This window comes from Colobus angolensis, unplaced genomic scaffold, assembly GCF_000951035.1.
Source record: "Colobus angolensis palliatus isolate OR3802 unplaced genomic scaffold, Cang.pa_1.0 Scaffold176, whole genome shotgun sequence".
Classification (NCBI taxonomy): Eukaryota; Metazoa; Chordata; class Mammalia; order Primates; family Cercopithecidae; genus Colobus; species Colobus angolensis.
Window position 1 is genome coordinate 377,625 of NW_012114888.1, and position 14,559 is coordinate 392,183.

Here is a 14,559-nt window from a genome sequence, read left to right on the forward strand (position 1 = left end):
TGATCAATGTTTTCATTTGGTTCTCTCTCAATCCTTAGGGGTAGACACCAAAATAAGGCTATGTTTAATTTTTAAAAGATAGAAAACAAATTCCATAGTAACTTAATATCCAGTAATGTCTGAACTCTCTCAGTTCCCAGCGCTATTTGTAGGTCTTTAGGGAAAATATAACTATTTTTCCCCTTTCTCAGCCTTGCTATTCCCCAATTAAACTTTACCCTGTCTCGCCACACCCTAAGATCCTGAAAGGAGCCAGGCTCCTTTCACTGGTGGCGGGAAGGAAATTAAAGCAGTCAGGGTTGTGAGGAGCAGGAAGCGTAGGTTCGAGTTCCAAATCCAAGAGTGTCTGTGATTTTCAGCCAGTTCCTTGTTTTCTACAGGCCTCCATTTGCCCATGTATTTAAGGAGAGAAGAGGATGTATGCTTTCTAATAGTTCTTCCAAGGTCACTGTCCTGTGATTCTTTAATGCTCCAAGCATATTCTGCTCATTTCCATGGGGGAAACTTTGACAGTAGACCATGTAATGGGATTTGAAGGTACTATTTTCTATGGCTTCCAGAGAATTTGGAAGATATGAGTCATATAACTGCCCCCTGTAGTCCCAAACTGGTAGGAAGGAAATAAAGACTAGAGTTTAGGGTATAGATTATAGATTCTCAAAGAAAATTGAGTTTTTAAAGCCAAGAAAATACTTTTTAAGGCTGGAAGTATTATTTTTCACTTTTTGATTAGCAACATGAAAGAACAGCCATAAATGTGACCAACAGTTAATACTTTCATTATCAGTTAAAAATTATAACCATTTAACTTTCAGTATTAAATTTAAATCCATTTATGGCAAAATTCTTCATGTAATGGTCCAAATTGCCATTTCGCATTTGCCTTCAGAATGAGGAGAACCTCCAATTTAGTGGACTGGCTGGCTGTGTCACCACAGAGGTTAAGATCAAGGTCAAGATTTAATAGCATTAGTTTCATTCTGTTTCAAAGCCATGAATACAAATTTAACCCAGCTGGCTTTCTTAAGAATGTGTGAAAGCTGTGCCAAAGAGTGTTCAAAACCATTATCTCTACTGGAAAAGTAATTCACAGGTTGGCTGTACTAACAGTAGGGGAGTTAATATCATCTCTGGTTAACCAGGACAAGGTTGCCCTGGAAACTGAATTGCCAAGTCTGGGTTTGTATTGAGATGCCTAAGATGGACATAGCATTGTGCCAACATCATGAGTATTCTTGTAATGCCCAGTAATATCATTGGATCCTGAGCACTGGACAGTCAATGGCACAGAAAGGTTGTTAACTATTTTGTCCTTCTGCTGGTTCTTCCAACTTCACTTATGGATATTTATTTTCTTCTGAGAAAAGTAAAGAGATTAAAAAGGAGGGGACTCCTCTGTTTCATTCCATAGCTTCCAAGGAAGCCAAAATGCATTAGATTTTGTGTTTATTCAATGGGCTAAAATCTAAAACTCATAATCAAATTTAATAAGCCCTCAACACCTCGGTACATTGATTTCAAAAAAATGTTCCCACCATGCATTCTGGAACCCCATTTCTCTCTCTCTCTCTCTCTCTCTCTCTTTTTTTTTTTTGACCCTTTTACCACATCATAGGAGATGCTCAAGTACTAGCTACATGTATGTTCTAGTCCAGATGATAGAAGGATATCAAGTAGGAAAAAAATACTTAAACAGTCAAAATTTTGAAGATACTGTCTTTTTATTTCAAAACGTGGGAATAACTCAAAATTTGAGCCTCCAGGACCAAAACGCATTTGAACCAAATGTTCAGAAGACAAGCCAGGCCACCATTTTGGCAACACATTTCACATGGACAAGTGGATATTAGAGAATGATGCCCGCGACACGGCTAAAGCTATAGCACACCCACAAATAGATTCATACTTTGTTGTCTAATTTGCATGCATGAGTACAGTGCATTCTCCATGCCACTAGTACATATATGCCTTTTCCAGAGTCAGTGCAGGATCCGTATTTGTGCAAGTCTTTAAAAGTCTGCTCCCTTACAAAATTTTATCATAATTTATCTGAGACAGCCTTCCTGTGACAAATTCTTTATGCCGCTTTTACTTCCAAAAAGCCATTTCTGAATAATAATTATAGCTGTCAAGAGTTCCAGCATCACATAAAAGAATCTGTTTGTTAGTTATTTTAATGTCAGTTCGCTGGCTGTGAGTAAACCTAGCTAAACATATCCACATGCTTGCTATCTGGAATTTGAAATCGGTAACCTTTAGCAGCAATGGCAACCTTAGACCAAAATGACAAGGTAAAAAAAAGTCAACAATAACAGAAGATGTCCCAGAAAGAGCTGGGCTTTTCTACTTTCCAAAGTAAATTCTTCCTCAATATGCCCCAGACACTGACAACCTGACATGCTTGTGTATGAGGGCCCACTTTTTCCCACTAATGCTGAATTGTTGGAAACCCAAACAGCATTGAGATCCAAGGGGGAAAATGTCTGAATCTGAAAATCAACCAAAAGAAATTGTACCAGAGAAAGGAGATGGGAACTGCAAAGAAGTTCCCAGAGTATCTCTCTCTGTCAACAAGCATGTAGAGTCTTTATTACTAGAATATGCAGAGTCCCGGGAGAATTGTTGCATCCTTTTTTGCCTTAACTCTTTTCTTGCCAGTCTTTCCCTGGCTGGTCGAACTGCTTCTACAGTTGTCCCATCCAGAAGCCACACACAGCAGCGGGCCTCAGGAATTGCATTCCTCGCAGTGACAGGAGAGGATGTACCGGTAGGTGGCAGTGAGTCGCATGCCCCCTGAGCATCGCAGCCGCAACGCCTTCAGCTTGGAAGTCTGGGGTCGGCAGCAGTGACAGGAGGAACGGAAGGGTTGCTTGAGGACAGTGCTGAATGACACCAAAGGCTCGGAGCGCGATGCCTGGCTGCAGTGCCCCTCGCACCTGGCCAGGAGCACCATCTGCGGAAAGAAGAGGAGTTGGTTACTCTGTAAGCCACAAGCTTAGCCAGGTAAAACAGCATCCTTTGAAAGACCCTCACACTCCTTGCCAATTCCTGCTAGATTAGACCAGTGACTCAATGCATGTTGCAACACCCAGGCCCCTTTCAGACTGATTGAATTAAAATCCTTGGGGATAGGGCCCAGGCTTTCATGGTTTTCAAAGCTTCTTAGGTGATTTCTAAGTGTACTGAGGGTTTAGAACCACTGAATGACACCCATCACTGTGATGTACAAGTAAAAACCAAAGAACAAAAGAAATTTCTCCTGACAGGTAGTGGTCTGCCACTGGCCCAATGTATTGCAATTCTACCAGTAGCAAAATGCAGAAAGTCAAGAAGTAAATTAAAATGACTACAAAAAAAAAAAAAAAAAACAGAAAGAAATTGATTTGTGCACGAAATAGCTAAAGAACAGGAATATAATTTCTGAAGAAGAAAATAGGATAGCCTGAGTAATGCTTACGAAGAAATATTCTGGGTGCTGCAATTTGGGACAAGAGAATGAAGTAGAGACAGGGCATGTTTGGGGCCCTGAAATCACACTTTTGGGTTTATGCATTGAAGGAGCCTGGGATTTGTGTAATTGCATCTGCATCTTCAGTCATTTGGGGCAAATATTAGGATGTACCCATTCTGATAATCTCTATTTCCAAAGATTGGGCTGGAATAACAGAGGCTATGTGTTCTTTATAGTAGCTCTTAATCTGGTTTTAGCAAACAGACACCTTTAAGAATCTGATGAAAACTACCAAAGTAATCCCCAGAAAAATGGACATAAGTGAACACAATTGCATACAGCTTAACGGAATGGACAAAAGGATCACTTATGTATCTCATACATAAATCCTGGTATCCTGGAAGTTGGAGTCATGGGTGGGTAGGATGGAACAGCTTGACTCATTAAGCTACATAATCTTAATATCAAGGTGGGGAGGGGAGTGGAGAACCTGAGATTATTTGTCCATGGTTATGTAAGAGGTTTTGCTTGGTGAATTTCATGGTAAGTGACGGAGAAAAAAAAAATCCTGGGCCAGGTATATTGTCTCATGCCTGTAATCCCAACACTTTGGAGTCTGAGGAGGGAGGATCACTTGAGCCCAGGAGTTTGAGACCAGCCTGGGCAACATAGCAAGACCGTGTCTCTACAAAAAAATAAGAAGTTAGCCAGGCATGGTGATGTGCGCCTGTAGTTCCAGCTACTTTGGATGCTGAGGCAGGAGGATCACTTGAACCCAGGAATTACAAGCTGCAGAAAGCTATGATCAAGCCACTGCACTCCAGCATGAGTGACAGAGCAAGGCCCTGTCAGAAAAGAAAAGAAAAAGGAAAAGAAAAGAAAAAAATTGTCATATAATTCCAGAACCAACAGCAGGATCATAAAAAGCGAAACTGTTCAAAGGAAAGATTAAAAGATACATATATATGCATGAAACCTTTTGACATTTACCTTACAATATCGTAGGAATTAGCAGTTATTATTAATAACTCACCAGCTATTATCTCTGACATCATCCTGTAGCGCAGAATTAAACACCCAAGGTTTACAAGAAGAAAATAGCCAGTCCATCTTTCCAAAAGGGAGAAAAGATGAATTCTGGTAATTATAGATTATTGGCATAGTTATCTGAGAATATGCTGGGGCTAAATCCAACAATCGCTTAGCAACCACCAAGGCAATATAAGATACTAGAAAGAAAAAAAAAAAAAAACAGCAGGGCTTAGGGAAGAATAAGTTGGACTAGACCAGTGAATTTATTTTCTCTGAATGATCACAGAGGCAGAGAGAAAATAGCAGCTGTAAGCTGTTTTGATTTTTTTAAAGCGTTTGATTCCATCCTATCTGCTCTTCATTTTGACAGGCAAAGTAAACTATCAGAAATGGTTTTGTTTGTTTTGTTTTGTTTTTAGAGACAGTCTTGCTATGTTGTCCAGGCTGCAGTGCAGTGGTTATTCATAGGCATGATCATAGCACACTACATCCTTAAACTCCTGCCTCAGCCTCCTGAGTATCCAGGACTACAGGCATGCACCACAGTGCCTGGCTCTGAAACGGGTTTTGAGAGATTATGCCATAGGTGAGTAGTACACAGGTCAGTCCCTAATTCCCACCCCCATTTCTCTAATGAGAGAGAGAGTCTAAGATCTTCCTTAGTCTGTTCTCCTGCCATCTGCCTGTATGTGGGAAGAGTTGCTTGACACCACACCTTGGAGTAATGTTAAATTTGCTAATCTCTCATCTAGATCATCTATTAGGTTGATTAAACAGTTATTCACAGAGTCACCTTCCATAATGGAGTCTTCAGAGGTGCAGTTTCAGTCTGGATGGACAAAGTAATCCTGTGCCAACAAACTTAACTCAGAAGGGCCAACAATGATATGGGACATAATATTCAAATTATGTATATACAGGTGAACCAAACGTAGGCCTAACTGATCGGGCCATTAGCACTGTCCATAAAATGACTAAGTCAACAGCGTAGGGCCATTTGTAAATGAGCTAATCTGATTGCAATCTCACTAAAAGTTTTCAGGATGTCCAGCTCCACCCCCAGCCCACTCTGAAGCACAAGAACTCCAGGCACTGAAGGACGTGGGGCCACCTCCAATGGGCTGGGCCCCTCTTCCTCGGGAGCTGGACTGTTTGTGCAAGAAGAATGCACAGACATGTACAATAAATGCCTTCAGTAGTTCAGAATAAAATCCAAAATCTTGAAGAAGAGTCAAGGCCCTTCATGACCCAGGTTTCAGATGCATTTCCAGTCTTACTTACAACTGTTCTCATCACTCTACTACCCACTCCCTACTCCAATCAAATTTAATTACTTAGGAGTCCAAGAAAGTGCCCTGAATTCTCCTGCCTCTTGCCTTTGGTTATGTCTTCTGTCTCCCAAATATGTCCTTTCTACCTTGGTTGGCCTAACAAAATCCCACCTATCTATCCTCTGTAGCCAAATTCAAATGCCCTTTCCTGGAAGAATAGACTGTGAAGCAATTATTGGACCCTTGATGTTCTCAACACACACACACACACACACACACACACACACACTCCTAGAAGGAAATCTATCTCTGTTTTGTGTGTTGAAGTGGTAAAGCAGAAGTTTGAAAGATAAGATCCTTAAGGGATGGAAGGAATAACCGTCTGCTCTCCTGGTCTACTCTCAGTACTTCACATTTTAGCCTCTGCCATGTCTTACCTGTGTTTCAGCACTTGAACATCTTCTGATCTCTTCCAGATCAGAACTTCTCAGACTGGAATGTGAGTGTGAATCATCTAGGATCTTGTTAAAAGGCAAGGACTGATTGAGTAGTTCTGGGCTGGAGGCTGAGATTCTGCATTTCCCATCAGATTCTAGTTGATGTCAGTCCTACTGGGCTGATGCCCACACTTTGAGTAGCAGGTCTCTGGACCCATTCAAGTTTGAGGGCTCTTCTCTAGATGGATCGCTAGATAACCATCATTTCGCTAATAAGAACATTTATTGAGCACTTACAATGTGAGTTATTTTATTCGTATAACAATACTACAAGAAAGTACTGTTATGATCTAAACTGTTAGGATGGATAAGGAAACTCAAGCTTTAGAGAGTTCCAGGAACTTGCTCAAACTCACATAGGTGGTAAAATGCAGAGCTGGAATCAAATCAAGGTCTATCTGAAATCAAACCCCTGACCCAAACCACTATAATACCTGCCTCCTCATACCATGTTTTCCTGAGGCATGTGCCAACTCACACACTTCCTTATCTACATTGATTTGCCTCAGGAACCCCTGACCATATCCATAGACATACAAGTCTAACTTTTTCTTGTGGACTTCTTGGGATATTAGCTTCACCATTCCCAAGCTTATGCCGAGCTGAATCTTCCAAGAGCCTTGACTGACCAGATGCCACCATTAGCATCAGAATAAAGACCCACCTGTCCCATTCTAGAAGAGCATTTTTGCGATTTTACTCCAAGAGAGTGGAAACATATTTTGCCTTTTTCGCAGCAGTGAACACTATGCACCCTTATTTCCATGGCACCTCTTGAAGCACCCCCTTTCTCCTCAGGAACAAGATCCACCCATGCTTCTTCTCCCATTCTTTCCCACAGGCAGCCTCAATAACTCAGCTCATCTTCAGGGACCCAGGTCAACCTCCAAAAGATCTGTGCCAGGCTGAGGGCACCAAGAAAATTGCAACCAGGGAACAAAGCAGCAGAGAGATGGTGGGGGCTTTGAAAGGGTGGATGGGAACTCAGCTCACTCCAACTAGTCTGGTCCCTTCACTCAGGTCATGAGTCAAACAGATACAGACAGACCTTTGTGCACTGAACACCTCTCCTTCCTCTCTCCCTATTTACCTGTGAGCATTATGAAGGCAAAAAAAAATTGTCTCTTTTTTCTTTCTTTCCACTTTACAGTCTCCAGCACCTTCCACAGCACCTGGACATGGTAGGCATTCGGTATAAATTTGTTCCTTTTTAAAAAATCAAATTATATCTCTCAAGTAGTCTATTGTATTATAAACACAATATTCCTGACTCCCTCCATTTCTCCTATCACACCATGAGCTTCGTGGGTAGCAGGAGAAGATGGCTTGGGGATCCTGTTAGGAAGCTGTTAGGATTCAGCCCTTAGCATACCAGGTCCTTTTTTTCCTAGGTTTTGTCTCCCAAACCTCTTCCTCCTTATCCTTTGTTGTTGCTCTTCCGGGTCCCCACCTGCTCCTGTGGCCATTACCAGTTCAGACAATCATGCCTTGGTTCCATGCCCCGGTTCCACATCCAGGCCTGGGGCCAGCATCCCCCACTCCTCACCCAACTGAGACTTTCCAGGTCTTCCCTGCCAGTTTGCTTTCCCACCCTCCCTTCCTGAAATCTCCTCCCTGGCTCAAGACCAAAGCTCACCCCCCTCCAGCTCCCCCTTCCTCCACTCACCTGGGAAGGGAGGTTAGCCAGACATCGGGGCTGTTTCTCTTTTACTTTTATCCTCCCTGTTAGCACCCAGCACAGTGGCTTACATTTACTTTGCTCTTCTGCCCCACCCTGTGCTTAACAAGAACTACAATAAGGTTCATTTTCCTAATCTTTTAAGGCTATAGGAGATCCCAGCAGTTATTGAGGTCTCAGTTGTGACTGAAATAGAAAATTGAGTCTAAACACCTGCTTAGTTTATAACGTCATCATCAAGATCATAATATCATCTACTCACTCAGCTCACTAAATGGCTATCATGTGCTGGACACTGCTGGATGCTTTAGAAATCACCAACACCCATACCCATACCCTCAGGTAGACAGCTGTATTTTGCATGGGAAGAAACTGAGGCACAAAGAAGGAAGTTACTGAACTTCCTCAAAGTCACCTATTCGGCAAGCCATGGAGCTGGAATTGGAAACCAGGTCTCTCTCACTTCAAAGCTTGGTATGCCTCAGTTTTCATAGAGATTCCCCCAGGCAGTCTGTTTCCACTATCAACTGGTCTTTTGCCTGTTTGCTCTACAGCCTCTACTCCAAATTTTAGAGAAACTTAGTCTCCCATGAAGATTTTAAATGAGCCTGCTACTCCCAGGATCTTTTGTACCCAATCCCAGGAGGTGCCACCACTTAAAACTATCAGGCACATCCTAATCTGTGGCCACACTGTCCTCCTTAGTGGGCCACTGTGGCCAGTCTTTTCTGCCTGACTCCCTCTCAGTCCTTTCCTAAATTGCTAGGAGATGGGCAGCTGGGACCTAGGACTGGCCAGCTGCAAGTTCAGGGCTGGGATGAACAGTCTCATTGAAAGCTCCCAGAAAGGCTTTCACTACTATTTATTTTTTCTAGAAACATTGCTGAGTATAAATTATTACTGCCAGCAGATCGGAAGCAGAGCCTGAACTTCTATGTGATGGCTCCTACATTCTACTTATGTTCCTCCAATATGAAGATCCAAGTAGTAGGAAGATGAATACTGTGAGGCAGACATTGCCACTCCCTGGCTATGTGGTACCAAGCAATCTAATTACTTTGGGCTTCAGTTTTCCTTACCAGGATAATGGGAATAATAATGCCTGCCATCACAGGTTTCTTGGCAGTGGCTAGAGTATACAGTATGAGGTGCCTGATACATATTAGGTGTGCAAGCACGTATACTCCCTTCCCTGAGCCTGGGTCACATTCTCCCTTTCTTGTCTTTACAAGACCAGATAATGGATAAATGTGAGTCAGGAAGCATTAACAATTGGCAGGCAAACAATAGGCACACATTTAGTAAATAATGACCCTTGAACATGATGTCAAGGGAAAATTTTTATAGAGACAAAAAATCTACCCTAGTCTTTTCTTTGTAAAAAGAAGCTAGGGTAGATTGTCGTTGCCTCTTTTCTAGACACAGGCTAAATGTTTTATCCAACTCTCTAAAGGCAAACAATTTCATTCAGTGAGACACATTAGAGAGAAGATCAGCCTGAGAATGTAAGAGTTAAGAATTATAAAACATTTCCAAATGAAAACAGTTTTGCTCCTGGATACATAGAGAAAAATCTAACCTAGAAAAGGTCTGGGTAGTTGAGATTCTGCCAGGCATATTTTATGGCCAGGGAAGAAAAGTTTATAATTGCAAGCATCATTTACATAAAACTATTGCTATATTTGGGATAGTTTGGGATGTTTGAAAACAGATTGTTCCCATGAAATTACAAACATTTCTCCTACTATCACAATTTTGCGCTGTTATTTGCCATGGCATTCTGGAAGAAACAAAGGTGAATAACAGTACGCTAAAGTCTGTTTCTAAGACTCATGCTCAGAATTCACATGTGAATTTCTTCAGTTTGAGTTCATGATGTCTCTTCTTTGACCTTCGCTAGATTAGTGTATTGTTGCCAAGGTACTCCTCCATCATTTCATCCAATCTTTCCAGATTGTTTTCTAGTTTTTGTAGATGCTCCTATTTCTTTGTTCCTTTCTATCACAGTGACACTTTCTTTGAAATAATTTTAATTCCTTTTTTAAAAAAAGAATCATGATTATGGAAGACAACTCAGTAGAGAAAGAAATTATCCATGGAATAAAATCACTAAATATTAGTGCTGTCTGTTTCTGAAGAGGGAGGGAAGGAGAAGCTAGTAATTGCTGCACTTCTCATGTTTTTTCTCCATTTCTTTGAGTTTCCTTTTCCTAAGAAGGAATTGTGGCCCTGCAAAAATTTACGTTAATCTATTTACTTCATTTTTTTGGTTCTACAAGCACAAATAAGAGCCAGAAAGTTTTTATTAAGTGGAAAATCTCTATTTTTTTCCGACAGTCATAGACCTTATTAATATAATGGTTAAAATGATTTAACCCGAATTCTGATCCTCCTAAACTAAAATGAATCATCATCACTGAACTATAATCAGAGAAATTAATGGAAAATTTCAAGGCATACAAGAGTCATAATGTCTTTGAATGGCGAGTGGAGGGATTGGCTTATATGGTCTTAATTCTAGTGACTGATATTATAAAAAATTCTAATTATACTGGTAATTTCAAAAAATACTTGCCATATGAGCATGTTTAAGGATTTTCATCTCAAAACTAAATGTACAAATCTCTGAGGTTGGGCTAAACAAATTCTTATTTACCAAGTGTGGACGAATTTCATTCATGTGCCTGTTTAGGGGCAGTGACCGTCGTGAGATCTCATATGTTCCACCCTACAATGTGCCTCCCTTCTGGGTGGTCCATCTTGCTGGCCACTCTTGGTGGCCTTTTCAGCTTGATATTCCTTTGCAGACCACTGAGGCACGGATTGCCTCTGCAACAAACATGCATCCTTTACCAAACGAGAACGATTTGGATAAGCAATATAAAAATGATAAATGATCATATTGCCACCTTATCTTTTGAAATATTGCCACCTTATCTTTATCAGCCGGGCGCGGTGGCTCATGCCTGTAATCCCAGCTCTCAGGGAGGCAGAGGCGGGAGGATAGCTTGAGCCCAGGAGTTCGAGACCTGCCTGGGTAATATAGCGAGACCCCGTTCTCCACAAAAAGGAAAAAAAAAAAGATGAAATCATTTTAACAGAAATGTAGCACCTGAAGAAAGGCTCAGACCACAAAGCCAGTTATTTCACCAGCCAGTTATTTAAAAAATTCTTTAAAGAGCCTTCCAAGAAGTATGCTCCACTGCTCAATCACATTCTTTGCATTCTCTTCCTCTTTATTGATGATGGAGGTAGAGAGTTATGATAACTTGTAGACTCCATCTTTTTTTTTTGGAAAAGCACACTATCACTCATAAACGTCACAGCCAGGGGCAAAGGACACCTGTCCCACTGGATGGGTATGCACATGATTGATTAGGCAGTTTTACTGACAACAGTGCAAAGCATGGGGGGAAATTCTAAAAGCCTCATTCTCCCACAAGCCCTGTGCGCCAGCCACATCATTTAAGTTTCGGCTATGATCATAGTTCTCCATCCCCTGACAAAGAAATATGGCTCCTCGCCTGTTTCTGAGGGAAATGCTCTCCTCACAGAGACCTTGATCTTACCTTTGAGCTACACTTGTACAATGGGTGACTGATAGAATCCACATAGTGATGCCTCATGCAGCGTCGAGGGTCCGAGTCCATTATGAACGAGCTGTCCGTTTTACTGTCTGTGTCTCCCATTATCACCAGCAGGGAGAGCATAGAGAAGGATGCAGCTAGTACATGTTTTCTCATTGTTGTAAGGAAAAACTTCTCCAGAAGAACAGCAGAGGGAGGCAGAGGACAAAAAATTGGAAATGGCTTCACCTCCTAGGATCCAGTCCCGTCCAAGGAAAGGGCAGGATCGGGCTGAAGCTTTCTGGTTGTCATTGTCCCTTATGTGCTGGAGTTTTGTCTTACTCTTTGCACTTGCAATCCATCATCACAGTATCTGCTGCACAGCTGGAATGAAAACAGAAATTATTTTCCCCGGAATTATTTACCCAGAACCACTAATGGAACCCAGGAGGTATTAAGTAGAATTTTCCCGTGTTATTTTGAGAGGAGAATATTGGTTTCTAGAGTGTCATTAGCAGAGGCTGTCATCCATCCCACCCCAACTCCCATAGCTTACGCTACATATTTATAACCATTTGGAGGTGGACACAATGGTTTAATGGAAGCACATGTTGACTTTAATTGCTGAAGTCCAAGTTCCTAGGGGTAAGAATAGTTTGAACCCATGTTAAAGATTAAACATTGTTCTGGCAACAACGTAACCGAATTGGGTGGTCTCATCTTTGTCTTTGGTTGGTGGGGGCAGGAGGGTCTATTCAGTTTCTCAGCGAGCTTTGGTGTCAACGTCAGCTTACAGGGTTAGAGAGGAGGCAGGTCAGCGCTAATGAACACAAGCCACGTCCCACAGGGAAGCACATTTTCCATTTCCAAGTCCATACTCACCCACCCACCTAATTTTCCACTTCTGTGCTCTAGGCTCATCCTGTTTTTGTTTTAAGCCCCATACCACCCAACACTGATGACAAACTGCATCTGAAATACACATTATGCTAACTGGCCTCCAGCAAGGTTAAGGTATCACATGTGTATTTGCCAACAGAGTCACATTTCTGCAGAGCCTTTGTAGCCTGGGCACATGGTGTAATTCGAAAAAGAAAGCAGTTGTTGGAACAGACTTACCATTAAAATAGGATCATGTTATACCAGTTTTTCTGAAATTTGCTTTGTTCTTTTGACCATACCTCTTGGACAAGGGACTGGGGTCCAGAGATCTCTCCAGATTACCTCATTAACTCCCCAGGCATGGCCAACACTGGTGCTTTCTTTCTTTCTTTTTTTTTTTTTAATCACAACAGAAGACAGAAAGTATCAAAAATATTTTCAAACATTTAGGAAAATTGGGAGGGCCTGATATTACATCCAAAACAAAAGGAACATGGTAATTAAAGCTTCGGGAAAACTTTCAAAGGTATTTCAGATAAAAGTTTGATCATTTTGTTCATAGGCAACGTTTTCCTTAACTTCCTACTCATGAACAGTCTGAATAAACAGGGCAAAGTGTTGATAAAATCAAGATTAGGAGTTCAAGTTGGCATAAGCCAATTTATTTTGCACTAATAGAATGGCGTCAGACCCATTTAGCCTCAATCAGCTGTCTTGGAAGTGTGAGGCTGGGGATCCTAAGTGGAAAGGGGTGTGTGAGATAGGGCTGTTTCAGAGCAGAGAATCTCTGGCAATAGCAAAGCCTCAGCACATGTGCCTCAGGGAAGTCCTATAAATTGCAGGAAGGGCAAGGACCAGTAATGAGGGGACCCTCCTGGACTTGAGTCCTGGCACTGCCATTAACTAGCTGGGGAAGCCTTACACAAGTCATTCAACCTCCTCTAGCCCAAGTTTCCTCATCTGTAGAGGGAAGGAGTTGACAGAGATGGCATCTGCTGTCCCTTCATGTTCTAAAATGCCACCACTTGGTAACTATGAATTCAGTTACTATTATCTCCATATGTATACAGTGAGACCAAAGTTAAGGAGACCATATTCCAGTACAACTTTGCACCACTTTATGTGCATGCTAAGAGCAATATCTCATTGAAATAAATCAAACCTGTGCCCAAAGTTTCAAATCTGCAAAGGATGCAGAAGAGCATGTTTGTTTTCTTTTCATCTGCATAATCTAGCTTTTCCTATACACGTTACCTTGAAAATTGCCAAGACATCAACTCAAAGAGCCAGAACTTTCTTGAGGTCCACATTCAGTGGATGAAATATTACTGACCATTTCCCAAGTTTCAGTGTGACTAAATTATCCCAAGTGGTTATCTGTCTCTTTGAAGCCTTAATTAGTGTCAGAAAGAGAATTGATTAGATTTTACTGCTTCGGTCTACAGATATTTCCCCCAGGAGTCAATGACAAAAGGATGAAGAGAGAAGCAGACATTCCAGTCCTGGCCCTCTTTCTGCACTGCCAGCAACTTCTCTTCAGAGCCATGGCCAGGAGGTATGGTTAAATGAGCAAAGCAAATTAAAGAAAATCATGTATAGCATGATGGTAAAAACAAGCTACATCAATAACAAAACCCTACATATATGTATGCATGGGTGTATTTACTGGCATTTCCACTTTCTTCACAGAAATAAGAAATATAAAGGGCCCTTAAAGATAGAAGAGAATAAAAGTCTCATTTAAGAGAATGAAAATTAAAGTACTTTGAAATACATTGTTCAACCAATCGGATTAACAAGGATTCCAAAGTCTGATCATACACCCTACTGGCAAGGCGGTGGGAAAACAAGCCCATTTTGGAGAAAGTTCAGTATAAATGGGTCCAAACTCTGTAAAGGCCAATTTGGCAATACCTTTTAAAAATGCAAATGTATATAATTTAGACCCAGCAATTCCACTTCTGTGAATTATCCTACATGTGAAATGACATGAGCACATGGCTGAAATAGCATAAAATTGGAAACAGCATAAAATATCCATTAATGGGGACTGGTTAATTATATTCTAAAATATTCACACAACAATATACTGACCAACTATATATGGAAGGATGCAGAAACTCTATGTACTGATTTGTGTTAAAATGCGGAGAGATAAAAACACATATTTGTCGCCGGGCGC

At 41.3% G+C, this 14,559-nt stretch overlaps 1 protein-coding gene across 2 annotated transcripts in view; it reads right to left on the bottom strand.

Moving 5' to 3' along the window:
- Window positions 1–1,702: 1,702 nt before the first annotated feature.
- The window catches only part of NDP (Norrie disease (pseudoglioma)), a 66,492-nt gene continuing 53,635 nt past the window's right edge, over window positions 1,703–14,559 (bottom strand). For both annotated transcript variants that reach the window (XM_011938657.1, XM_011938656.1), the window contains 2 exons: window positions 11,499–11,879; window positions 1,703–2,953 (listed from right to left, as the gene is read on the bottom strand). In XM_011938657.1, the coding sequence (XP_011794047.1) occupies window positions 2,726–2,953; window positions 11,499–11,672 (402 nt within the window). In that variant the 5' untranslated portion in view covers window positions 11,673–11,879 and the 3' untranslated portion in view covers window positions 1,703–2,725. The remainder of the gene's footprint in view (window positions 2,954–11,498; window positions 11,880–14,559) is intronic.